Source organism: Acanthopagrus latus, chromosome 3 (assembly GCF_904848185.1).
Source record: "Acanthopagrus latus isolate v.2019 chromosome 3, fAcaLat1.1, whole genome shotgun sequence".
NCBI classification, from domain to species: domain Eukaryota; kingdom Metazoa; phylum Chordata; class Actinopteri; order Spariformes; family Sparidae; genus Acanthopagrus; species Acanthopagrus latus.
This window is the reverse complement of record NC_051041.1, coordinates 2,255,001-2,282,500: the sequence shown is the minus strand read 5'-3', so window position 1 is coordinate 2,282,500 and position 27,500 is coordinate 2,255,001. Positions and strand designations below refer to the sequence as shown.

Here is a 27,500-nt window from a genome sequence, read left to right as displayed (position 1 = left end):
CAAGCCACATTCAAACCTTCTTCCTCTCGACTCCGACGCTGAAAGCGGAGGTGCTTTGGATTTTGAAGACCGTTGCTGAACATTTGGATGTAAAAAGTTGGTTATTTTTGAAAGTAATTCTTGGATCGCACTTTTCTTTACTTCGCGTAGGTCTTAATTTTAGTTCAAAACCCTGAAAATAGACAATAAAACCACTTTAACGTCTCCTCTGCTTGTATTCTGTTTAAAGACTGAGCTTTACTGTAGTGTCCAACAACACTTCACATACTTCTCCTTAATTTTTCATTGTTCTCAGCTTATTATTTAACACTGGTGGTATTTTTGGTCCTGACTCATCAAATCTTCATGCAGACGGCGTCCTTCATGAGCATCTCCTAAAAAGCTGAACCGTGTTCCCGGATCTTTTCTGTCCATATTCTTTAATATATATATATGTGTGTGTGTGTGTGTGTGCTGGTGAAATATGAGCAGCAGAAACAACCTTCTGATCTGCAGCTTCGTCTTCACGGTTCAGTCGAGGTCACGCCGCTCTGCAGAAGTTCCTTGTGAGTTTCAGAGTAACACGGATGCTCCAGTCGTCTCTGTGCGAGGTGATGTTCACACCCAGGAGGGAGAAACGTCGCGCTGTAAGTAAATTTCTCTCTGTAAGTTGATTTTGTTCCGGCGAGTTGTTCAGCCTTCCTCGAGGCGGAACTGTAAAATCTGTTTCTTAAACTCTCCTCTCCCCCCTAAAAAAAAAAACAAAACAAATCTTTATCCAGCTTAAGAAGACTCAGAGTCCGGCGCTATTAAACAAAGACGACTTCCCAACGTGGATTAAAGTGTCGGCCGTTTGTTTTTGTCTCCTTCCTGTTTCGACCGGTTCAGTGCGGCGTGAACCTCATCGATCACATCTGAAGGAGGAAGTGAGACCGCGAGTCCCACCTGATTATCCAACACCAGGAAAGTGCTGGTTATTGATCAGTAATTAGGAATACTAATCAGTCTCAGCGACCGTTAACTTGTTTTAGTAGCTTAATCGCAGCACGAATGAGCTCAACCAAGACGGAGAGAATGTTTCCTGCAAAACGCTGCTGGATTTTATTTCAGCTTCAGTTCAGACTGAAGACTGATCACGGATGAAGCATAACTTTCTGTACTAACGTTTGTCGCACAGAGAAAAGAAACGAGGGTTTTATGTAATTATAAAAAGATGACAGGAGTTGGGAGCATCCAGCACTTTGATGCGAGAGTTGTCGGCTTTAAGACAGATTTTATTGTCCTGCTGATTGTTATAATTTTTAAATAATGTGTATTTTACAGCCTCTGAGCATTAAATAAGTTGTATAAATATCCAAGACTGAGTTATTAGAGGACAGTTTCCTGAGTGTCATTAGTCAGGTTACATAAAGGAGGTCGACTTCAGTTAGAAACCAAGATTATAAACTATATTAAACACCATTATTTTGTGTGAAAATGTCCCTAAAATCAAGCTGCAGTAGTAGCGAATCTGAATTTACAGTTGTGGCGTCACAACTCGAGTACGAACGATTTTTAAAACAATCGAGTGTCAGTTTTTCTTTTCTTTAAATACAATAAATAGATTTTTCTTCCTCTGTGTGAAACTGTTGGATATTGAATTTCTCTCTCTTCTGCCCTTCAGGTCAGAGATGCTCACGGCCGCCTGTCGATCATATTATTGATCGGTCGCCTCATTCTGTGGATCCGTCCTCCCTCCCTCCTTCTGTCTTTCTGTCAAAAATCACACCATCCATCTACAGAGTGTGTACGAGTGTTTAGCACACAGAGCATCCGTCAGTCGGACCGTCAGCGGAGTCGATATTCTGGAGTCGTGGAGGGACGAGGGGGGTTTCTCCTGCGTGAGGTGAGACCTCGAACACACCTGACACAGACGAACAAACAGAGTGTTTAACTGGAAAGCAGCTTTTTTCAGAAACAACCAGGAATGTAACGCTCGGTTGAAGGATGAGTGTGGTGAGATTCAAATAACAAAGCCAACAAAAAAACACCAAAACCAAAGTACTGAGTATCAAAGCCTGATATTTCTTCCTCTTCTGCACCTCTGAGCTTCATTGTCGTCCAAAAAAAAACTATTTGAATCCATCAATGAGCCACAAAGTCGTTCTTTCATAACCAGGAACACACACGAGCCGCCTGAAACACTCACTACAGCAACAAACGTTTATGAAAGACGATCAAACAAATCCCAAAACTTCCTCCTGTTTGAGTCGCATTTGCTTAAAACTAGAAACCAGTAAACTTGGAACAGACAGGAGGTGAAACATTACTGACAGATGTTTTGTTTAGTTTTTCATTTGAGTGCCAAAAATAAGATGAATAAAGAAAACCAGCTTCATCTTTTGTTGTCAGAAAAGAGAATTAATATCTTTGATCATCCAAATGTTATGATGCTGATAAAAACATAGATGGTGAGACGTGAGAGCTGATTTCACCTGTTTTATCACTTTTATTCCTTTTACTTTACATTTTCTCGTCTTCCCTCTTGTTTAAACTTCACTGTGAACTGGACTTTTGTCTTTTTTTGGCTCGACTGCGAAGCGTTTGGAGCTGAGTTTCCTGCTTTTGCTCGTCAAAGCACTTTATAAACTCTATAAACTCTGTAAATAAAGTTTGTTGTTATTATATTATTGTCCATTGAGAACTAGAGTGGCACATCTCCACTAAGGTCCAAATATACAACATTCATCTGCCAGATCCAGATGTTTATTTGGACTGACATCATATTTTACTCACTCATGGACACGCGCCTCCTAAACACACCTGATTGTTTTATTCTTTGAGATATTAATGAAAACCAGAGAGGAAAAACAGCTCCTGGATCCGTCCCCTTTTTATTTGGATCCTCACCAGAAGTTAATCGGGTCTCTTCCGGCCCGAGACTCAACCTGCATCCAAGGTTTTGGTTTCATTCAGTCGTTGTGTAATCCTGCCGACAAACCCACAAACCCACAAACAAACGGACAGAGTGAAGCGATTCGAACCAAAATGTTTAGTGATTCAGTCGCTCCTCACACCAGAACCAGAACCCCGTCCTCCACGCTGACATTTATTAATCTGTGTTCTGCAAACTACCAGACGAATGTGACTCGATCTCCTCGTCAGAGATAATTGGCGACAGACGGGACTGAAGAAAACACTCGCTGCTATCAAAGCCCGTGGAGAGCCGGCAGATAAGCTCGTAGTGTTCGTCTTGATAAACGTTTTTTTTTTATAAGAGGACGACGTGTGCTGGGACGGACTCCAGTCCACCCGCCCCGTCAGCTTGGACAGGGTAAGTGGGTCAAGACAAGTAATTAATAAATGTGTGACGGAGCCCGAACGCTGCTAAATGTAGAAGTATAAATCACAGATTGAACCTGTCTGCTTTTTATTTTGTACGAAGCAACACGGATCAGTTGAGACGGGAATCTGGAGGATTGAAATTCAAGCTTTTTCTTTTTCTTTTTTTTTTCCTCTGAAATTGCCTGATGCAGCTCTTCGTTTCCTTTCCAAGCTGCTGGTCACATCTCAGCTAAATGACAAAAAACAAACATTCATGTGTCGTGGCAGCTTCAGGCTTCCAGTGGAGAGAGAAACCTGGAGCCCATTGTGATGCAAATATAGAGGAGAAAACTGGAAACGAGGGAAAAAAAAGACAAGCCTGAAGGAAGCATCGCCTCCTTTCCATTACTGGTCCGAATCGATTTGGCTAAAAATAAACCCGGCAGGACTCCGCTCCGATCGCGTTGCATCCACAGATGACCGAACAGGCCGAAGTGTCACATCAGATGCGACTTGAATTATCCAACCTGTGTTTATTTATGTGGAAATCGAGCTGCTGTCTGCCAGAAGCTGCGAGCCTGTCGCTGTTTCCTGCCAACTGAAACGCAGACGCAAAAACACGACTGCGCTTACAGGCTGACGGGTGCGATCACGTCAAACAAACGGCTGGATTCTGTGTAGATTTGATGCTTAATATCCTCGTGATGTTGATGTTACACACGAGGAGAAAGATGACGCAGCTGATCGATACGACAGTTTTCATATTTACGTGTTTTCTCTACCGCAGCGTTCACACAACGGTAAATTGTGAGTTAACCTCGGTAACGCCACGGTGTTACTGCTCATTGAGCCGCCCGATGCTTCATAACGACCACGCCGAGGCGGGAAAGCTGCTAATTAAGGGGCATCGGGGTTCAAAATATTAATGATTTCCACTCAGAGTTCATCAGTATTTTAACAGACAATGCACAAAAGTATCCCGTTATTAAGACTGACGTGTCGACTGACCGACCAACATGTTCGAGGTCGCTGCACCGCAACTAACGATTATTTTCACTATTGACAAACCTGCAGAATATCCTCATGATTATTTAAATAAAAAAATCAACGTTTGGTTCTGATGTGATACAAATATTAGGACATAAAGAGCAAAGTGAAGGAAGGATATTTTTCAGTTTAACAAGAAGCTTCATCGTCCAAAATGACAACGACAGTAAACTCGACTGGGAATTTGACAGATATAAATCATTCAAAGCATCTTTTTTAAGATTTTAATCATCAAGTGTCCAATAAAACCACCTAAAAAGAGCCCAAAGCCCAGTTCAGAACCAAGACACTTCATCAGCTGTCATCAGTAAATGTTTGATGATTAATTAGTAAAATGGAGATAAAATGTGTTCACATGCTGTAGAAACCAAAACAAGGACTTGAAAAGATGTAAAATCATATTTCAGTGAGTCACTGATTATTTTTTCAGAGCAACAAACAAAATCATAACACATTATATATCTCTGGACTGGAGCTGCAGCTTACTAGTGTTTATAATCAATTAATCTGCTGATTAGTTTCACAATTAATTGATAGTTTAGTCCCAAAACCCAAAGACGCTTCATTTGCTTTTATAAATGAAGAAAATCAGAAAATCCTCAAATTTAAGAAGCTGAAACCAACAAATGTTTCACAGATTAGCTTGAAAAATGACTGAGACGATTGATCTGGTATTAATCGATGTTATTAATTGATTAGAGCAGCTTTAAGTCGACATTTTTGCTGTTTCAGAGCAGCAGAAAACCTCAAACGTGGTCGTAACATATCAGACGTTGCTGCACTGAGACTCGAGCTGCCACCTTATCAGTTCATCGTCTGATTATTCTCATAATTAATTGATTGATTGGATGTGAAAGTGAGAGATGATCGTCACAGATCTCAAAGTCCGACGTCTCCAGTTTGGTTCAACCAGCCGTCCAGAACTCAAAGACTTTGCATTTGCTGTCATAAATCTAAAAGAAAAGCAACAAACCAGCAAATGTTTCACACATTTGCTTTAACAAATGACTGAAAACATTAATCGTTCATCAAAATAGCTGATTAATCGACTAATCGCTGCAGCTCCAGCTGGGAAAAGTCATAAATCAGACTCGTTTCATCTCTGCTGTGAACTAATTACCAGCGAGACGTGAACACAAACAGCCGTACAGTCGTCGGCTGTCAGGCAGCTGTCGAGGTTCAGACTGATCGAGTGTGTTGAGCCTCGGCCTCCAACCACGTTGGCCGACTAACTCTCACACTTCGAGGCGCCGTCTCGCGTTCTCACGCCACGCGAGAGGGAAGTAAAGTGTGACTGCCACAGATTGAAACGTCAATCAGTGTCAATCAGCTTCGGCTCCTCAGCTTCAGCCGTCCAGATTAGATATTCTGATGGCCCAGTTTGCTCTGCAGCCGTCAGAATGTCTAATCTCAGTCTCACCAGGATGTAATGTTAGCAGTTAATGTTTCTGCAAACCAACGTGAGGCGTCCGGAGGTTGACATTTGCAGCAAATGTGTCACATTATGTGCTTATTAGCTGACTTTCACTTCAGGAGGTGGAGGCGGGAAGGTGGTTGCATTATTACAAGGCTGCCAAACAGGCGACCAGAGTTCAAGTCACAACAGTGGATCATTTTAATAAGGACGACCTGGAGAAAACATCCAGACATGATTGCAGCGACCAAAACCAGCTGCTTTCACAGAAACTGGGATCATCTCTGTCATCGTGGCGACCAAAAAGTGTGATATTTTCCAACCAGATTATGAGCGCAATGTTGTGACGGGAGAGTTGCGACATAAAGAAATGTCTTGCTTTGGTTCTGCTGAGACGGAACATTTATTCTGATGATCGCTAACTAGATTTACCACTGAAAACAGCTGACTGCTACAAAAACAAAACATTTAACCGAAAGATTGGGTGCTATATGTAGTTCTGGGGAAGACATTTGATGAAAACGAATCCCTAATTAAACTCTCTTTGTTTTCCTGACTGAATAAACAAACCGACCTTAAAGGAAACACGAGTTCATACTGTTTTTCCTTGTTTATATGTGGCGGACCCCGCCACCTTTCTAGCTCCTAACAGTCTTCTGGGACCTTATTTTCCTCTGAGTTAGATTTTTTTTCTCTAAAACTACAAAGTGCCTCTTCAATCATTTGATGAATTGTTAATGATTTGAAGCGGAAATGCAGCTGTAAGATCTCTTGAGATAAACTGAGGGTCGATAATACATTTACTACGTGACGTATGTGGACTAACGAGGCTTTTAGTGGCCGCGTTCTGTCTCGACTATAAACCGGAGACGTTAAGTGTCAAGTAAATAAAAACCATCAGGAGCAGAAACCCCAATTCTTTGTTGTTGTTGTTGTTGTTGTTGTTGTTGTTGTAACGCTCTTAATGACGTTTAGCACCGGAGAGACTCACAACGGCTCGACTGTGAAATGAAGGCAGCAGCTGTCAGACCGTCTGACGGCGACCTTGTGTTTCCTACGTGCCTCTCTCTCTTTTATTCACAAAGACGTATTGTTGCTGAATGAAACTTTGTCTTCACATCGCGCCGACGAACACCTGATATCCTGGTTTGTTTTTTTGTTTTTTTTCTCGGCGTCCGGCTGCAGCTGCACTTCACTACGTCAGTACGATTATTGTAAACAAGAGAGCAGCAGCAGCAGCAGCAGCAGCCTGGGACGACCTCCACGCCGCTCCGCCTGTTGTCAGCCGCTGCCTCGGATTTGGATGGAGATCTGTTGGACCGAGCGCAGTCGCTGGAAGCTGTTTCTTCCAAAACAACAACAAAAAAAAAGGCTTGAGAAGATTTTTTTTCTTATGATGGCGAGTTGTGGGAGGAGAGAGAGAAACGGCAAAATCACGTTGTGGTACGGCGGCCTTGAGAGCCCGACGAGCTGCAACTTAAAGGACACGCACACCAAAATATACAGAATACAAGATCTGCAAGAAAACAGACGCTGCAGGACCGAGACGGGAGAACGATTTAAATCATATTCCAACAACAGTTATGGAGACTCTTCTGGAAACAGTTCGCGGTGACGCACAGACGCCAGTGGAAGCTGAATAATCACGTGATACGAGTCAACTCTGAATCAAAACACCATGTTTGACTAAAAGGTCCAACTTTGAACAGCGTCTCTCAGTCTGCTCTGTGGACGGATGGAGTTCGCTCAGTTATCATGGAGGTCAGTTGCATGATGGGACCACCTGTCATCACTGAACAGACTTTATCCAGCGACAAAACAGTTGAAAGTTGCAGGAAAAGCACCTCGATTGAAATGTTTCTGCTGTTTTCAAGGTCAGGACACATAAATCTAACTGTGACCTGTTATCACTCATGTTAAATGATGTTTTGATCCGTCTGCCGGGTCCTGCGGTCGGTACCACACACACCGGTGCTGCCGTCCAGCAGCCCATTTTTCAGAGCTCCGAAACAGTTGGGAAAATGTCCTCGTGGACCAAAAGCCTATTTGTCCGACAGCATGTTATTGTGAAATCAAACGGCCGTTGCTCAGAAAATACATCCTTTCCCTGCAGTTGTTAGTTCAGTGACAGCCATGGTGTCGAGTCGACTGGGTTTTTACCCTCAACACACCTTCATTCTGGTGTAACAACAAACCAGGTACCCTGAACAGAACCTGGAGCTGAGACATTAAACTGTAGCTAAACTCCAAAACCACTTTGTCCACCTGAAAACTAACGTATAGGTGTTTTTAGGTGTGTTGTTGAGGTCATAATCTTTACATTTCAGTGCAAACTATCTGATTTATACACGTCATGATGCCTCTACAGGTTGAGACCAGACTTCTGCCAATTGAATTTTGGCAGGCAGGCAGCAGTGACGTCTCGCTAACCCGATAATTAACTCACGAGAATCTGAATCTCTTTAGTTTTCTCTCGTCCTGTTTGTTCTTTCAAACATCGGCTGTAATTTCGCAGTTTCGTTGTGTTTCACTTTCAGCTAGTCGTGTTCAGTTCCTGCTGCTGAAAAACACGACGCTTCCTGTGATGCTGTTTCTTAATAAAAGCTTTTATTGTGAAGGAGTTACAGGATATAGGAGGATCAGGAGATGCTCCTTCAAGCAGGAGAACCAGTTGTGGTGGAAATGTGAAATCCCTGCTGCGCCGGGTCAAACCGAGTAGAACCAGGCCGGCAGATGTGATGTGAAAATTGGCAGCAGTCACACCGTCCTCGATCCCCGACCTTTTGAATTGTTCATTCAGCCAAGCAAAAGGCAGATACTTGGCGGCTCGACCCGGCCTTTTATCTCCTGCACTGTACTCTCCACAGACCCGCCCCAGTGAGACGGGTCCAACATAGATTCATCCACAGATGATTGAGAGGGTTTATAACCCCTTCGTTTATCCCCTTTCAAGACGAGGAAAGAGCATTTAGACCGACTAAACATTGTAAATAAAAGCGATGGACTGTGTGCAGGAGTTTGTGGCTCTCTCGCAGTCAGTATCGATCAGACGTCGGTTTATATAAGACTCTCTGGTGTGCAGGTAATTGTTCTCTCTCCAAGACTTGAGATTACACCTGCATTTTACCTGATGGTGCCTGGCAGCAGTTGCACCGTAACAAGGTGTAAGTACCCTGACGTGATGAATCCTGAGACCGTCGGATAGCTGCACAGCTGCATTGCAGTACAGATTTTCTTCCCCTGGTGAAGCAGCGCAGAAATCTGCTGGGAAGATCTCAGCGACGATGGAAGTTGAACGGCCTGCGATGACAACTTACAGCCGTTCGCTACATCCAAACGCCTCGCTCTTCTTCTGTGGTCATTAGTTTGAGTACAAGCGTCTGTCAGCCGCAGAAGTCATCGCCCGTTCTGACCCCGATTGTGAAAGCGTGGAGAAGCGACTGTCGAAAGCAGCCGCTCCGTCTGAGTGATGACGGCTGAACATCAGCTCTGCTGTAACGGGAGGATAATTGAGTGTAATGGCAGGCGGCGATGATTTGGTAAACTGCACACAGCTGAGGGGAAACAATACAACGCCGACAGACCAAACTATGATACGACTGCCGCATCTCTGAGGTAAAAAAAAAAAAAAAAGAGCTGGAATGTAATAAAAATACAAATGAAGTGGATCTTTTTTGGGTTCTTGTGAAAAAGGAGACTTTTCTTTGATCGGTTTGAAGAAAGTCGAGGGTGAGACGCGAATAAGAGACGAACAGGGAGAGAAAAGAGAGGGAGAGTTGACCCATATTTACTGTAACGTTTCCCCTCCCCTCCCCTCCGTCTCTCATTGACCTCCCTCTTTTACCCCGGGATCTATTTTTAGCAGCAGTCGCTCTCGCTCAGGCCGAATATAAGAATAGACGCTCCTCGCAAGAAACACAGCAGGAGATAAACTGGAGGGCAGCAGCGGCGGCGTCGAATCACCCCGAGCTCCGTCAACACAGAACGTCACTCGTCTCTCGATCCCTCCGTCACTTTCTGTTCAATCCTTCCTTCTGACTTTTAAGGGGCCATTGTGGTCTGTTTAGTGTGAGAGGAGGTTTTATTGGACTATAAACCAGTTTAATTTTACTCAACAGCTCCCTCACGCTCAAAACTGAAGCGACTGTTCCCTTCTCCTCCGCCAACAAGTCCATGTTCCCCGATGCAGATGGCTATTCTTCTTGTTACAACACCAATATCTGTATTTTATCTGCTTGTTTTCAGAAATATAAACCATTATTCTCTCTCTGAAGTAACTAGATGGAATGTGCCTTGTCCTTCAACGTATTCCGCTCGTAGAGGTCAACAACTCTACATGTTGAGTCCGATACGTGAAGATTTTCCTCGCTAAATAACCTTGTTTGTTCAAACGCTTGAAAACAACATCCTCCATATAAAACTACTTGAAGACCAGGGTTCGTATTTGTTTTCCTACCAGAAGACGATGTTATTTTCCTTTTATGACGCTCATTCTTCTCTAATCGTAACGAGGGCCGTCACCAAATTGGTAGCAGATATGAAGATTGTTAGATTGTCAGAGAAAGGAGTCGGCCTTCCAGTCGATAAAAAACTATAACGACGTTCGTATCGATGTTTTTATCTTGGAGCCAGCTGCTTGACTTTCTTTCTTGTGCTTACTAGAATTTGTGTGTTTTTCCCTTCACACCTTCGATGCCTCAACTGTGATCAAGGTCGTGCAGAAACCCGACCGTTAAAGTTGTTTTCACGTCTTCATCTCACCTTTTAATCTCCTAATGACGTGGTTCTCCTTCACTGCACAGCCGAGAGATAATCTAACAATTAGAACTGGGACAGTTTTACCTTAGATCACCTTTTTAAATTAGTGCTTTTCTGTACAACAGGTAAGACTGACTGAAACATGATCACTAAACATTTACATGAAATGTCAGGAACTGTGTTGTAGCTACAATCCTGTGATATGATCCGACAGCCTGATGGTTTTGCAGCCTTTGTTTGTTCCCTCCTTGAAAGACAACAACACGTTACTGTCTGTCTCCTCTGTGTTTTCGTCCAGATTTCCTTCGACCATCGTGTTCACCTCGCAGCGTCTGAAGCGCACGTTTCCCAAAAAATAAATAGCCGTAGTGAGATAATGTGTCCGGCACAAAGCTGCCGTGATACGCTTTGATCTACTTCTGACGCCGCAAATAATAGAGAGTGAAGGAGAGGAGGGGAGGAGGAGGGAGGGATGGATGGAGAGACAGCCAGAGGAGATAAGATGAGAGGAGAAAGCTAAATACAAAAGGGGAACACACCCTGTTATGAAACCAAAAAAAAAAAACACTGGGACATCATGTTTGGCTCCTGCTCCCCAGGAAGCCTCCACTCTCTCCTCTTAGCTTATCGCTCCTCAACGACCTCCATCCCTCCTCTGATCCGTCAGTCCGTCCACTCAGCTCAGCTCAGCTCAATGACAACCAAAGGTCAAATTTCCCCTCCTGTTATGTATTTAAATCCACCAGCAAGTCTCCATTTGTTGTTGTCATGAAGGAGCTGGTGAGGCTTTGATGGAGCGTTTTAGAAAGACAGAGGCGATCGTCCTCGGCTTCAGTATATATTTGTGTGTGTGCATACATGAGCATGTGGAGCTGCACGCCTCACTTAATGTGGATGGATTATACAGACGCACACACAGAGCGGTGACCATGCCTTCCTCCAGCAGACAGCAGCAGTCTGAAGTGCGTCTCTTGGGTCTTAGTGTCTGTAGTGGAGAGGCTTCTGTCAAAGATTCAAAGCTGTGTGTGAGAGAGAGAGAGAGAGAGAGAGAGAGCTCTTCTGCTTTAACTATCGTCATGGGGACCATGTGTAGACCTTGACAGTGAGGACGTTTTTGGACTGCGAGGACATTTTGTTCTCACTCCCCTTCAAAGACTTCTAAGATTCGCGGTTTGAGGATTAAAGTCAAACTGTAAACGTAAAGCCTCCTCACTTTTAGTATTCTTAAAGATGAACTACAACAACGCTACAGCTTTCACATGTTGGATTTTTCAGCAAATTTGTAGAAACAGCCAAGCGTGGAAGCGGTTAGCTGATGTTTGTTAGCAGTGCTACTTCATTGCTTGCGTTGGTCATGCAATGTTAGCAATTTCAGACTTTTGTCCTCTTCAAACATGCAGCAGTCACAAAGAAGAGTCAGTTAAGTTTGTATTTTGCTTGGGAAATGGGAATAAGTTATCCTTTAGCATGCTAAAGCTAGGCTAAGCTAACACTGACACAACAACAATGTGGACACAAACCAAAGACTCCTGGCTGAAAGTAATTCACCTGTTCAGTTTGCTCCAAATGTGGACAAATGTGTCACTTTTTGCAGTGATGATGCTGTTGGACCAACAACAAAACACAGCGACATCAGATAAACCACCAAACCAACGAGAAATTTGGGCTTCAGTGTCTTGCTCAAGGACACTCTGACATGCGTAACGAAGTTTATGGATTGAACTACAGACACCTGTGATTAATGGATGACATTCTTTAACAGCTGAGCCACAAATATACAAAAAAAAAAGGTAATTTAACCAGCACTGACTAGCTAACTAACTGTCTCTGTCTTTCATTGGTCCAGTTGAAGAGACGAACACTGCCAAGATTGTGATTGATTCACAGGGTAGCATCACTTTTCCAGCTTCTCCTTCGGTGCAGAACTTTCTTTCTAATACAAGTGATGTGACTTGTAGTTTCCCCAGTAAACACACCGACTTCTTCAGCTGCTGCAGTTTCTCCTGACTGATGGCTGCAGCACTTTTTTGGGTTATGCTTCACCTCCGACGGCACCCGTTGCTGCCGGAGTGTCTCTGGGCTCCAGGAGCAGCCCTGTGGTCCTGTGTCCAAACCCAGTTTGTTTGGAGGGACCGTCCTCCCTGTAGGTCCACTGTGCCTGGCCCAGAGACACAGCAGTGAGTCGAGGAGGTCAGTGCATTTAAAAGTGTACAGCTAGCAATCAGCTGTATCACCACCACCAGGAGACGCTAAGGGCCCGTGGCCTGCTCCAAACTTTTCAGAAAGGTGCTTGTGGCATCACTGTGGATCTTTTTCTTGTCCACCCTATCGATCATGTCGTGCACTCACATCCTCCTCGCTTGGATGACCAGATGTCACATAAAAAACAGACGGATAGTGAGCCTAAAAAAGAGCAGCGTCTGTCATACAGCAGCGGTCGTCAGGTTATTGTTTGGCCTCGGATCGTCCTGTTTGCAATGGCTAAGAATGCATGCTCGTTAACTAAATTGAAACTGAAGTGATGGTCACACGTATGAAATGTTCTTCTCTGTTCAGTTAACTTTCCGTACAAAGCTGCAAAAATAATCGAAGATGCAGATGGCTTCGACCGTACGTCCCTGAACTGGTTCACTTCCCACCCACACAGACGGCTACTGAGTCAGGAGCAAAAATAATTCATGACCCCTGGAGGCGACGACGGGGGAAAATAATCCTGACATTTCTTACATCGACACACTAAACAAACTGAACACACGGGTTGTTTAAACGTCAGAAGTTTGAGGGTTAAAGCGTCAGCGTGCATGTCGCCGTCTGCCATCATTGACTTTGCAGGAATTGACCTACATGTGCACACCTGAGTGAACCGAGCCCGGTTCTGACTCATCCTGCACGAGTCATGCTCCCAGCTTCCTGTTCAATATCTGTGTGTGTGTGTGAAACCCGGTGTGCACTGCCTGCGTCTTCAGTTTATTACGTCGCTGCGTGACGCACAGTAGAGAGAGAGAGATGAGGAAGAGGAGGAGGAGGAGGAGGAGGAGAGGTGAGGGAGGAGAGAAGGGGGTGAAGGAGGGAGGAGAGGAGGAGACAGGAGAGGAGGGAGGAGAGAGGGGGTGAAGGAGGGAGGAGACAGGAGGGGAGGGAGGAGAGGGGAATTTTCTCAGACACCCAGCATGCAATGACCTTAGTTTTGTGTCAAGGCGGAGGTCTCTCTCTCTCTCTCTCTCCCCCCCCCCGCACACACACACACACACACACACACACACACACACACACACACACACACAGCCTGGTGTCATCCATGTGGAGACGAGACCGTCAACCCGCATCTTATTCCGCTCACATCGCTGCTGCCTGTCTGTCCCGCCTCTCCTCCTCCAACACACACACACAGACACACAGACACACACAGATGTAATCCCTGTAGTAAACCACACACACACACACACACCAAAATAACACTCACACATCACATCTGAAGCGCTTCAACTCCCCGCAGCAGCATCATTTTTTTCAAAGTGTGTTGTCGCTCCAGCTTCACCTCCTCTGATCACTCCACACCTCCACCCTGCACACCTCCACACCTCCACCTCTCATTCTCTCATCCACATGGCGCAAAATGAGTGTGTGTGTGTGTGCGTGTGTGTGCGCGTGCTTACTGATCGTCCGGGATCCTATGCAGCCCATGTTGTCTTATAGAGGCTCGTGCAGCTCGGGGAAAATAAAATCCATCCGTCCAGCGGGCATTTCTCCTCCTTCTCCTCCTCTCCTCCTCCTCCTCCTACTCTTCTTCTTCCTCTTCCTCTTCTTCTTCTCCTCCTCCTCTCTGTCTCCTCTTCTTCACTGTCCTCCTCTCCTCCGTATGTGAGACACAGAGAGGGTGTGTGTGTGCGTGACATCCGCTTCGCTTCCTCTCTCTCGCTCTCTCTCTCTCCGTCGTCACACACTCCTGTTTCCCTCTGTCACTGTCGACGTCTCTCTCTCTCTCTCTCTCTCTCTCTCTCACGCGAGCATGCAAAGTGCTAAAAGGTAAATCAGGTGTGTGTTCACATATGTGTGGTATGAAAAATGGCAACTGGCATGTTTGAAGTGATTTCTTGCAGATAAAAAAATAACAATTAAAAAAAAAAATTATATATGTGTTTTGTGACAGGTGTTTCTATTATTTTGTCCACCCCCCTTTATGTGTTAAATGGTGCCCCCCAAATGAAGGAGAGGTCTATTTTTAGTGTTGGTCTAAAGTTACTTACCTTCATTTTAAATGAATAACTGTTGATCTTTAAATATTTATTTCACATGTTTGACAGTTAAAGTGACTACGAGGAAGCTTTAAGCGTGTATAAACCCGCCTCGTGATTCTTTGATTTTATATAGTTAATATTAATGACCATGTTCAGGTCCAATCACATGTATCAGATATTAATATATTAGCGATGCATCCTGCGATCTCTCTGTCGCTCGCCTCCAATTTCACACAGATGCAAAGATCGTTGCGTTGCCGTCGTACCACTTCTGTCCAGAGGGGGCGCCAGAATCAACCACAACTAAAAAGTTCCTCGTAGTGACGTTAACTGGTGTTAAGCAGCACAACAAAGACACATAATATGAATAAGCAATTTATTGAAGATAACTCAACAGACAGTGTAACATCAGGAGTGAAAGTTTCGGTGCTAACCTAAACTTCAAACATTAGCCAAGGCTAACTCAACATGATAACGAGCCAAACAAAACCAAAAAGGCAACCAGCCTTCCAGCAGGGAGACAGGGAGCCATCTTGGAAACACCTGGATTATAAAGTCTCTAAACAGGTGACAACAATCCATCAATGAGACACAGATACCAGTTTATAATCCTCTTATCAACATGGGGGTGAACGAAGGATCACAGTCTGATATATTTTTATAATGACACAAGACGAGACAAGCATCTCTCTTTATTTCAGGGTTATGCATTTCATGATTCCACCATCGCGTTTCGTCACATCTGTCGGCCAGACGACAAGCAAACAGCTTTTAAAGTTGTTGTTCCCTCGATCAGAGCTCTGCTGTGCTGAGACGTATTTCCAAAACTTACCAGATAGTCAAACTTCCCTCTACTGCAGCTCTTTATTCATCCTGTCTCGGTACGAGTAGACATTTTATCCTGCAGCTCTCATGTTGTTCACAAATATACGGACGCATTGCTGATGTTGAGCAGTAGATTGTTGAGTTCCTCATTATTGTTGAAGACGGTGGTGTCGTCTGCGTATAGCGAGAGAATCCCGAGGTCCCTGAAAACCAGAATCTGGGATTAGTCAGTCTACGTGTGGACAGGAGTCTGGTGTTGATCCGCGGAGGCCCTCCGTCACTGCAGAGCATCTCCTCGGCTCTCGTAGCGACACGTTCAGACTCAGACGTCGGCCCACCTGATGAACTGTGTGATGTTTAATTCTTTTCTGATTCGTCTCTCGGGGATTGGAGAGCTTTATTCCGCTCGAGTAAAGGCGACCTAGTGATGATACGGGGCGATATCTGATGCATGTAATATGTACCGCACACTCCAGCCTGTTTTCCAGTCTGCAGCTGGGCTTCCCTCTCATCTCTCATCTGTCTCTCTCTCTCTTTAACAATGCCGTACAGCTGTTCTCCTCCTCCTCCTCCTCCTCCTCCTCCTCCTCCCTCGCCTCCTCTCCATCAGCCTCACACAATGAATATGAAAACACACAGTGATTCAGCTAAAGGAGTGCCGGGCGAGGAAGGACGGCGCTCCCCCGACTATATTAACTCAATCTCCATCTCAGACGGGGGAACAGAAGTACAGCCCCGAACTCGACTCTGTGAACTCCACGCTCAATAAATATGCAGACGACTTCGCGGCGGCGACGACTCGCAGAGTTTCACAGCTCAGTTCAACATCTTACACTCGACAAAACTCCTGCGATATAAAGAGGAGTCGTCTTCCATCACTCCATTTTGATTTGTTCCATCCAACTAATCAGAGGACGTCAATCAAACTGGTGTTGAGTCACTCATCCATCTCAAACTGGCTCCACGATCCTCCCCTTAGGTTTCATTAAAACCGGGCCTGCTCTTCATCTGGACTCTTTTAATTAAAGCTGGCCCCATCAGAGCTGGCGCTGTAATTCTCCTCAACACCAGAACACCGCTTGCCAAAATGTGTCATCCGTCTTCTGTCGTCAGAGTCGTACCGGCACACTCTGACAGATTCACAGCTCTCGCTTTTGCAGTCCTGACGTCATCCAACGGACACACACACACACACACACACACAAAAAAAACCCATAATCACTCTCCGGTAATTACATAACTGATGTGATCGCTGGTCAGAGATCAGGCTGCAGGTGGACGTCTGCTGCAGTGAGGAAGGTTGAGCAGAAACTCAGCAGAAGCAGTTTTTTTAGGAGGAGAGGTTTTAGTTTTCGAACAGTGGAGCTCAGAGTCGAGCTGCTCGCTGGATTCTCGACCGCGTGATGCTTCAGTTTTCCTCCTGCCGGCTCGTTGTGACGCCTGAGATGTTGACAGCAGGCCGCAGTAACGACCGCCGCCTCCTCCCCCGGCTGTTTGTGGATGTACATTTGCTGTTTGGCTGCAACTATAAATACAGCGGCGACGCAGCAGCTCGACAGTAATCCAGCCGATGAGGAAGAAACGCGTCTCAGCAGCTCCCACGCTGTTCACCGACGGCCTGAGAGCAAAAACTCACCAACAGAGACAAAACACGTCCAACCAGACGCTGCTGAACAGAACAAGATGAGTTATTACAAAATGTCAAAGATCAAATTAAACTTAACTTTGGCTCCCTCCAGTGGTGGAAGCAAGAGAGATGGTGGGTCACTGTTTCCAAAGTCCTCAGCGTGTTCCTCCCAGTAGAAGTTCAGAGACTTGTGGGTAAAAGTAGAAGTTCTGATCCAGCTTGTTTCCTCCAGTACAGTAACAGAGTTCAGGCTCTGACATGGACTCGGACATTTGTGCTCAAAGCTAACTGAAGCTCACCTCATATTAATAGAATTCAAAGACTATTAAAGTAAAAGGTAGAATCAGCAGGATTTGTCCCAGCTGTTCCTGAACGCACCACAAAGACAGTTGATTGTTGAGTCTCATTCCCAGGACGTCAAACAGACACATGTTGGGTTGGTAAAGCGTCCCGAGCAGCAACAAAGAGAGAAAATCAGAAACTCTCTGCAGATACGAGACACTAACACGCCTTTTCTCCACATTCCAGCCTCCCTCTCTGTCTGTTTACGGCTTCTTACGGCTTTTACAAAGTATGTGTACGTTACTTCCAAGTTTCTTTTAAGTTGGAGTGAAGCGGACGCATAACATCCAGTGAATTTCGATTGTCGATCTGGACACTTTATTTATAATTTTATTGCATTTTTAGTATTGTTTATTGTTCTGGACCGACAGACCACAGCAAATTCCTCGTATGTGTAAACTTAATTGGCAATAAAAGCGACTCTAATGTCGGGCTGTTACTTAATTATAATTTTATCTGTGGATTAATTTGTTTATTACTCTCTTGATTCATTCATTTGTTGTTTATGTCTATAAAATGTGAATCAGTCCTCAAACGTCTCGTTCTGTCCAAAACCAGAAGAGACTCAGTTCACTGTCACAGAGGAGGAAAGAAAACTGAAAATATTCACATTTAAGAAGCTGGAATCAGAGAATTTTGACCTTTTTGTCTTTTAAAAATGACTCACAGATTAATCGATGATCAGAATAGTTGCAGATTAATTTAATAGCTTTTGATTTGAGATGTCAGAGACAAACATTGATGCATTTAGTGACAGAACTGGTTACAGGATGAAACATCTGATGAGATCGTTAAAGAAAATGTGCGTTTATAAATATAAAACTGATATAAAGTGATGTGATGCTTCTGCAGATGTTACGTTTTGTTGACGCCAGTGAAAATATTGCTTCAGATTCAGAAGCGTTCACATCTTGTAAAGGAAGAAAAAAAAAAAAGGAGGATGATGGGGAATTAGAGAGAAGGAAGGAGGAAGTAGGGAAAGCAACCGTGGACGCTTTCCAAATAAAAACTTGCCCGAGAGAGCGACGGGATGGAGGGATGAAATAAAGAAGAAAAAAAAGAAAAAGAGGGTGAAGTCTGTGAGTCATGCCGGGAGATGAGGACAAAGAACTGAAGCAGAGAAAATTTATGGGGAGAATATGAGCTTGTGTAGGAATAAAAACTTGATATGGGAGGAAGGAGGAAGAGGAGGTTTATTAGTATTCTGGCTGAGAGGGGAGAGGAGAGACGGGTGAGGTAAGGTGAGAACGAGGGAGGAAAAGAAATGTAGGGAGCTGACAAGAAGAGAGAGAGAGAGATGTGATGCATCTGAAGACAAACACGTCGCAGACTATTTATAGCTGCAAGTGTGTGTGTGTGTGTGTGTGGATGCATAATTGTGCAGCTGGTCGGTCGGTTGTGTGTTTGTGAGGAGACAATAGAAAATGATGAAAGGCTGTTTAGTGGACGGTCGCTGTTAAATCGCTTTTTTAGCGGCCAAACAAAGAAAAAAAATAAAAATGGATCCAGCTTTTTTTTTTTTTTTGTCCTTTCTTCATCTTCATCTTCATCTTCATCCTTTCAGGTCGCGAGGATGATGGAAGGAGGAGCAAATCCAACCAATCAGCCGGCTTCAGATCGATCAGGTGAGGTTGATGTTGTTCTGTTTCTCTTCTGATCGATCAACGTGATCGGCACACAGAGCATCATGTCTCTCTGTCAGTCATAACAGATGAAGACTGACGTGTGTGATCACAGTCGGTGGTTAATATTTAATTAGGCCTTTATAAGATACTTTAAAAAAAGATGTTACACATGTTAATTAAAGCTTGTTAAACACATTTATTACCAGATTAAGATGTTTAATGTAATAAAAACACAGTTTAAGAACATTAAAATGAGCCTGTGAGTCTTCAAATAGTTAATAACGAGCCTGTTTTGTCTTTTTTTAACCTTTATTGAGATTTTTGTTGCTTTATTAAGATTTATACACCCTTATAATACATTTATTAGCAGTTAGCTGTGCTAGCTACTGGAACAAGACCACATTTATTAACAAATACCTTATGGTCTTACAATAAACTTCTTTATTATACTGTTACTAACATCTTATTAATATTAATAAGGGTATTATAAACACTTAAGGGCTTTATTATGTATGAACTAACACTTATTGCATATAAAGTGCTACTGTAGTGACCTACAGAGTGGCTAGTTTCTTCTCTGATTTATCGTCTGTTTCCTGTATTTCGTCAGAATCGATCGCAGCTGGAAGTGATGAAGGAGACGTGACGCTAATGAAAAGAGACCACATGAAACCCAGTGAAATTACAGATTCTTTCAGTTCAGACGTTGGACTTATTTGGGAAAACTGGAAGTAAACAACTTGATTTTTTATTTTTCCGGGATTATCAGACGGGTCGGCTGCCATCCCAGCATGAGACTCAAACACCAACATTTCTTACAACTAACTTACAACTATATTTTATCTTTCATGCTGTCTGACTTCCTGTTTGTGGCTCGCAGCTCCATGTTCAATGGTTCCTGCTGAAAACAGCCCTTAAGTTCATCTGTCGGGGACTATTTTCAGCTGAGTCTCTGGTGGAAGAAAAAGATGATTACAGTCTGATTTCTCCATATTTGTTGCTCTAGAAACACTGGAGAGGAAGTTGTTCTGTTTCTGCTGCATCCAACACAACAAATCTGTCTTTAGTAAGATAAACTACCTTTAACTCACCCAACAATCAGCAAAGTAAACTGTAAATCCTCTCAGACCGACTCGCTGACATCAGGTTTTAAAGGTTCGGCTGCAGGTGAGCAGGGTTCAGACGGAGGTGTCGGTGTCGAGCGTCCTCTGAAGAGTCTCTGCGGGTCAGGACGAGGTGACGGCGGTCTGCTGGGTAATCCTGTCCTTGGCAGCCGGAGCTAAAGGACTCACTCCTCCACTGTTTAAAGAGTGTCGGCCTCCACACACACACACACACACTAACACACACACACACTCGGGGTTTCCTCTGCAGGACGGGAGGGGCGGGGCACTCGTTATATAATCAGCTGCATGTCTTCATGAAGTTTTAACAGCGCTGGTCAGTTTGGGAAGCTAATCTTTGACGTCTCGTCCTGCTGAGGTGGTGACATCACTGTCAGGTGTGGTTACAGGTGCAGCACCACCTGTGCAGCAGGTGATGCAGGTGCTCTTTAAACCCAGTGACCCACAAACACATTGTGTCAAAAGGGCATTTATAATCATCCAGAGCTTCAGTATCATGCTTTATTGTTATTTATTGATTTCTACGTGCATTTGTTTTATAGAATATAGAGAACAAACGCTGCATGAAATAAAATACGCTGCTCAATATGTGTTTGTGTGACATACAAGAAGAAACGAGAAAACATGCAAAGAAATAAATAACAAGTAAATGAAATTTAAACTCTGTATTAGAAAGATCCAGAACAATGTGCTGGAAAGAAACTAAAAATAAATCTGTTTGATTCAGAAACCAGACGAAACATCTTCCTGTGAATAATATTAATATAATATATACGTACGTACGGATCGAAATATTAAGATAAATATTTCAAAATATTTTCTTAATCGTTTTAATCATGGTGACATGAGTGAACTTGTCCCCAAAATCTAAATGTTATTTCTTTGCTGAAATACTTCAACACATTAATTTCCTGACAGTTGCTGATGTGTGTTTAGCTCCGCTAAGCTGTTAGCTCCGTTAGCTCGACGGGAGGAGAGCTCGTTAGCCGTTAGCAGCTAGTGACGCTAACGAGCGTTGCTGGCAACTGAGCATCATTGGGGGGGAAACAATATGACGTTTCCCTCGTCTGTCGGGAGTTTTATCACGTCAGGGTTTTTTTTTTTTCGTACGTCTCGCGCTCAAAAGCCGGCAGGTGATTGTTACCATAGCAACAGCATGAGAATACGTTGCTACGCTGTCGACAGAAGACGAGAGAATATTTTAATTAATTCAGCAACAGCTTCGTGATGTTTCCTCAAAGTTTGGAGGACGTTTGTAAGATAACGTGTCTGTAGATGTTTAATTTGCTGCTGACAGAATATCTTTTATTTCTTGAACGTTCAGCATCACTTCACTCGAACACACACATCACACATCTCACCCGAGTGTCGTGACATGAGTGATGGCGATCACACACACACAGATGGACACACATGAACAAACACAGTCCAGCAGCAGCTTCACAGAGCTCACAGTAAATGTCACAACGATTGATCCCACACTCCAGTCCGGCTCGATCGATACTCTTTGTTTTGCGCTCGGCGCCCCTCTGAAGCTGCGTTCAGGGGCCTCGTGTCGGGCAGAGCAGGTGTAATGGAAACTCCTCCGTCCTTAATTATTCCTCTCATGTCTTGTTTTTTTTTTTTTAATACTCTGCAGAGAAACACAGTGTCACACAGAGCAGCCAGAAATGACAAGAACGGCGGCACAATTTCTTCTTTTCTGCCGCTGCAGAAGCTCGTTCTGTACAATTAATCAGCGGCGGCGAGGTCGAAGCACTGCCTCCCAGCGTTAATAGGAAGGTTTTCACATCCTCGTTAAGTGTGAGAGTTGCACAAAAGTGGACATGAAGTAATTGGACGGCAGCGGAAATCTTTGGCAATCGGTCGTCAGGTTTTTCTTCCAAACTTTTGACAGAATTTGGGAGAAAATATGCAAAAGAAAACACAAATATGTGAATATGTGGAGCTCAACATGTTCCTGGTACCAGCTACAAACGTAACAGACCTCATGAAACCCAACAATCAGCTGTCTTTCTCCAGGAAGTCACGCTCTGTAGCTTCAAAATAAAAGCTGACGTTGACTTTTGGTTCCATTAGAGACACGAAGTGTCATCTCCTGCGTCGGAGGTCTTTACTGAACAATAAACATCAGTTGTAATAAACCGCACAAACGTTCTGTTCGCTGATATTTTGGTCAGCTTTTAGCATCCCAAATGATACCACAGTTAAAGCCACATTGTGTAGAAATTGGCCCCATCAACGTGACGCTGAAGCTGTTGACGTGTACCTTTGCTAACCGAGCTAGCGTTAGCTGATATCACTCGTCCTCAGTAAACCCTGAACCTGTCCTGAACTGAACTGTGTCTTTTCTTCTTCTTCCACACTTTTATCTTCACCTTCTTCTTCACCTGCAGCAGCAGCACAGAGGTGTGGTGGCAGAAGCTGTGAGTTACATCATCAAGTTCCTCAGCTGTTGGTTTATTTTCTTACTCGCGATCTGAAACCTTTCATTTTGAAAAAGTCTCCAGGTCTGCAGACACGAGGTGAAGTAATTAAACTAATCTTAAAAACGAGACGTCGTCAGGCTCACAGGACGTTCCTTAAACTTTCTTTCCTCTGATTTTAGAAACTCTTCTCCACACCGGCTGCAGAGAAAAGTCTCCAGAGTTTCTTAGAAGAAGCGATCTGAGCGACAGCGGCAGACCTCAGACCAGCCCTGAGTCCCTGTCGCCGGGGAGAGGACGGCAGATAAGCCGGTGGAGGTGACGAGCTCCTCGACGCCTCAGCAGGAGAAAAAATCTGACAGAGCCTGAGACAGCACAAAGCCCAGGTGACACATACAGAGTGGCAGGTAGGTTAGCTGTGTGTGTGTGTGTGTGTGTGTGTGTGTGTGTGTGTGTGTGTGTGTGTGTGTCAGGTCTGCAGGAATCACTTTTGGAAAAATGTTCCTGTGAGTCGTAGTCTTTTTATTCCTTTCTCTGCAGAAACTGTTTGTTTTATTACGCGTCGCTGCAACTTTGAGTCACTTAAATCAGTAAATTTGAGCCAAAACAACATATTTTCATTTTCCTAACATTAACTCAGCTGAAAGAAAGACGAACCTAAAGAGAATTTCTGAAATCTTTGATACCAACATTTATTCTTCCGATTGTGAAATGATCTCTGTGTCTTAAAACAACAAAGGATATAAAACAAGACAAAATATTAACTGTGAGGCTCCAGAAACAGCGAACAAGACGACCATTTGAGTTAATAATAATCCCTCTAAACAATCTGAATACATCATATTAAATATCAGTGCATGTTTGCAGCGTGTCGTCCTGTGAGAGTTACGTATCGTCGGCCTGATTTCAGCTTCGTGTCGACGACGTTCCAGCTTCTCCAAGGAGGTTTTTAAAGTGTTTCACTGAAGAAGAAGGTGAAGGAACATCAACACAACATGTGTGTGAAAAATGGAAATCTGAAAATATACAACTAAAGCTGTCAGACAAATGTAGTGAAGTTCAAATACCTTGAATTTCTGCTTTGTTTAGCTCCACCAATCCTTAATTCTTATCTTCTAGCCAATCAGAACTGAGAATTTTCAGTGTCCCTGATAAAAGAAAGCATTTAACGACCGTTCAAACCTCCAGACGGACGAAAGCTCTTCTTTTGAAACTACCTTCTTCACTTCCTCTTATTCAAACAGCCTCAGTATCTGCAGCATCAGGTGCTAAGAAGCTTTCCTGTCCTCTTTGTGCCACGCTGAACACATTCATGAATCACAGGCTGATTTAAATTGTTCGATAACCTTGCATAACCCCGACGTAACCTGGGAGGTGTTAAACAGCGTCAGCGTAGCAGAAAATGATAAGTGAGCCAAATTAATCAGTGAAAAGAGGAAAAGGAAGGAAAGTTCTGCAAACAAAACAAATTAAAGAAGATAATAACAAGGTTTTGTGGGAGAAAATGTCCAAAAATAAAAGATATTTTCATTTTTTTTAGCCAAAATATGAATTAATCACTTGAGAAGTCTCAAACCATCATTTTTGCATCAAACACTGGGTGAAATATTTTCCTGTATTTAATAATGAATGTAAAATCCCACACAGCTGCTTCCACCCGTCTCGTTTACCTCTGCTCACCTGGTCTCCTGCCAGTCGGCCCAGCATCCTCTGAGCAGAGCTGATTAGAGGCCTCTTCCTGTAACAGAGGACGAGACAAGGACGACGCGCTCGCCGTCTGCCAGGAAAGCTCTTAGATTTAGTCTTCGGTCGGGCCGAGCAGGAGGAGCAGGAGGAGGAGGCTCGATGAAGACGGATGGTCTCATCCTGCCAGGAGGACGAGGGTTGAAATGGCAGCCGGTGGCCGTCGCACAGGACTTTATTTATTTAACGAGACAATCACGAAGCGCTGGAGATGTTGATCTGCATGTCAGCGTTGTTTGTTTCTCTACAAGCCAGTTTATTTATTTGACCTTTGGCGCGTCTCTTCCTTTAATTTATTTTATTTTTTTTAGGAACAGCGGTTTCTCTCAGGCTGCTCTGAAAACTGGTTTGAACACCAGAGAGGAGAATAAATTAATAGCAAAGAAACCATCAGAATTAAATCATGTCACACACCTGAGGCAGGAAACAGGAAGTGAACACCAGAGGGCGCCACACAGCAGCGAAACAGAAACTCAACGTCTGTCATCGGACTGATTTTGACTCTTTAATCTTCCTTACTGTGTTTCTTCTTCTCTTCTCCTGACTCTACTCATCTGTCCCTGAACCTCCTCTTCCTCTTCCTTCTTCTTCTTCCTCCTTCTTCTTCTGTGTTTTTCCTCACAGCTGTGTGATCACTGCTTCTTCACTCATGTGGTTCAGTCATTTGACATTTAGAAAATGAAATGGAACTGAAGGTCTCATAATTAATACCTTCCCTCGAAGTCAACTGATCTTTTTTCTTTTTTTCTTTTCTCTAGGAATCACTTTTAATCTGCAGAACAAGTGACCTTTCCTTCAACAGCTGCTATAGTTTGTATTCTGGGCTAATCAGCAAGCTAACACTCCGAACTAAAAATTAAAAGCCCCCCGCTAGGAACCCAGTTCTAAACTCCAGTGGGGAGCAATGTGAAGCTCTTATTTTGAAGACAAATTGGACCAGCTTCACTGTTCATGACCAACTTCGTGCTTCACATCATCACGTCACATGATTACGCCGACACCAGTCGCAGCTTTTTAGAAAAGAAGGAATATTAACTCTCCTTTTTATAAAGATATGGCAGCACATGCAGATGTGCTGCCTTTTCTATCTAAAAGGAGCTCCTGGTTCCCCTCCAGCTCCAGTCAGCTGTCGACATCACAGAACAGAAACACCCGACAACAGACGTCACCTGCTGATCGCTGCTGCAGTCGGGCTGATAAACAGGACTGAAGATAAATCCACTTTTTAATCCCAGAAGTTAAGAAGTGATCTCTGAGCTCTCCTCCTGTCTGTAAACCGGATCAGAGCAGCACCTGATGTGACTCCCTGGATGTTTACTATTATAATATATATCACACAGAATGATTCACATCTCGTCAGTCTTCAGCAGATGTTAACACGCTCTGTGTTCGTCGTCCTGGTGCCTCAGCAGGTTTTTCGTCACCTGGACTCAGATTTTTTTTTTTTTCTTCTTTCTCCCGACACGTCTCACTGTCACATCCGCTCTTTAACGAGGAGGAAATACTTTAAATGTCATCAGCTTAAAATGAAATTATGAAAGGTCATCGTCATAAACAGTTGGAGCCTCCTGAGGTGATTCAGTCGTTTCAGGGGAAAGAAATGAAGAATTAAACTAGTTAAGACGAATTCTGACTTTGTGGCTGCAGATTCTGGTTTTATCTGATCTTACTGAATTATTTCAGGTCCTACCTGCTCTGATCACCTGCTGCTGGAGTCCCACCTGATTTTCTCACGTGACGGTCTGACGGCTGCACGCTGCCTGTTTGTTTTGCCCTTTGAATTTAGTAAAAAGCCTTTTATTTGCCAGTTGTTTGTGGATTCAGGATCTTTTTTTTATTAATTAGTGGGCTGTGCTCGCCAGCCCACTATGGACACCTCTATAGCTCTGCTATAGGGTGTCCATAGTGGGCTGTGCAAAGCACAGCCCACTATTACTATTGCTCGCGCCTCTTCTTAATAATTAGTGGGCTGTGCTCGCCAGCCCACTATGGACACCTCTATAGCTCTGCTATAGGGTGTCCATAGTGGGCTGTGCGGAGCACAGCCCACTATTATTATTGCTCGCGCCTCTTCTTATTAGTGGGCTGTGCTCGCCAGCCCACTATGGACACCTCTATAGCTCTGCTATAGGGTGTCCATAGTGGGCTGTGCAAAGCACAGCCCACTATTACTATTGCTCGCGCCTCTTCTTAATAATAATATTTTTCATCCTCCCGCTCGTTTTTGGCACTTAACTAGTCCCGCACCGTTTGTCGCACCCACACAAAAATATACCAAAACGTGCGTCTCGATCTGACTCGGTATGCTATCATTCAGATTTTTGAAATACGAATTTTTCGCGTCGTAAGACGCGAAAAACTGCGAAAAATTTCCCATAAGGAATGAATGGGACAAGGTCAAAAATGTCGCAAATTTTCAACGTTTTTCAAACATCTCCTGCTCGGGCATACATACGCCTAGAAACACCATTCTAACTTTAAAACGTAGGCACAGGTCTTGTCTATTTAAGTTGTATTTGAACTTTTTTCCTACGATGTATAGTTTTTGAACTCTGACCCTTTAACGACGATGAGTGATTTGGGGAAAATTCAGGGTTTTCAATGAGTGTGTATGGCGGAATGTTCGCGCAGCAGAGTGCAGGAGACCAACTGACAGAGTGAGAGAGGCTCAAAAAAAACCTCAGAAATTTTCTCTTTCCGTGACGATCCCGGCCACAAATTACGCTCAAAAACAGTGATATTTTCCAGAGTTGTAGCCACACTTGTCTTCTCTCTCACAATGTGTCCGCTTTTTCGGTCGGATTTACGATTTTTGAATCATCTGCCTCTGACCGACCAGAGGAGCTCTCACTGGCTCCATTTACTCCAATGTTAATCGGGAAGAGGATTTTCGAAACTGCACCCTTTTTCAACTCGCTTGTGTTACCACATTTCGGACACGAGGACCACGAAACTTGGTGAGCGTGTTCTTTAAGGCATTTCTGGCTTGATCGTGAAAAAATTTTGGTGCTATCATGTATGGTTTTGAATATATAGCACCAGTTTGACG

At 43.9% G+C, this 27,500-nt stretch overlaps 2 protein-coding genes across 13 annotated transcripts in view; one reads left to right on the top strand and one right to left on the bottom strand.

The window, feature by feature from the left end:
- Positions 1-14,382, bottom strand: part of fam131ba (family with sequence similarity 131 member Ba) — a 50,571-nt gene extending 36,189 nt beyond the window's left edge. For 8 of the 10 annotated variants that reach the window (XM_037092631.1, XM_037092633.1, XM_037092635.1 and 5 more), the window contains exon 1: positions 14,158-14,381. In XM_037092631.1, the coding sequence (XP_036948526.1) occupies positions 14,158-14,185 (28 nt within the window). In that variant the 5' untranslated portion in view covers positions 14,186-14,381. Of the gene's footprint in view, positions 1-14,157 lie in introns of all 10 variants that reach the window. The other 2 variants (XM_037092634.1, XM_037092638.1) reach the window with 2 other exon arrangements.
- The window catches only part of LOC119016623, a 56,101-nt gene extending 29,812 nt beyond the window's left edge, over positions 1-26,289 (top strand). For 2 of the 3 annotated variants that reach the window (XM_037092647.1, XM_037092648.1), the window contains 6 exons: positions 496-626; positions 1,643-1,864; positions 19,098-19,158; positions 22,679-22,807; positions 22,891-23,115; positions 25,210-26,289. In XM_037092647.1, coding sequence (XP_036948542.1) covers positions 496-626; positions 1,643-1,864; positions 19,098-19,158; positions 22,679-22,807; positions 22,891-23,030 — 683 coding nt within the window. In that variant the 3' untranslated portion in view covers positions 23,031-23,115; positions 25,210-26,289. The remainder of the gene's footprint in view (positions 1-495; positions 627-1,642; positions 1,865-19,097; positions 19,159-22,678; positions 22,808-22,890; positions 23,116-25,209) is intronic. The other variant, XR_005074212.1, reaches the window with a different exon arrangement.
- Positions 26,290-27,500: the final 1,211 nt, after the last annotated feature.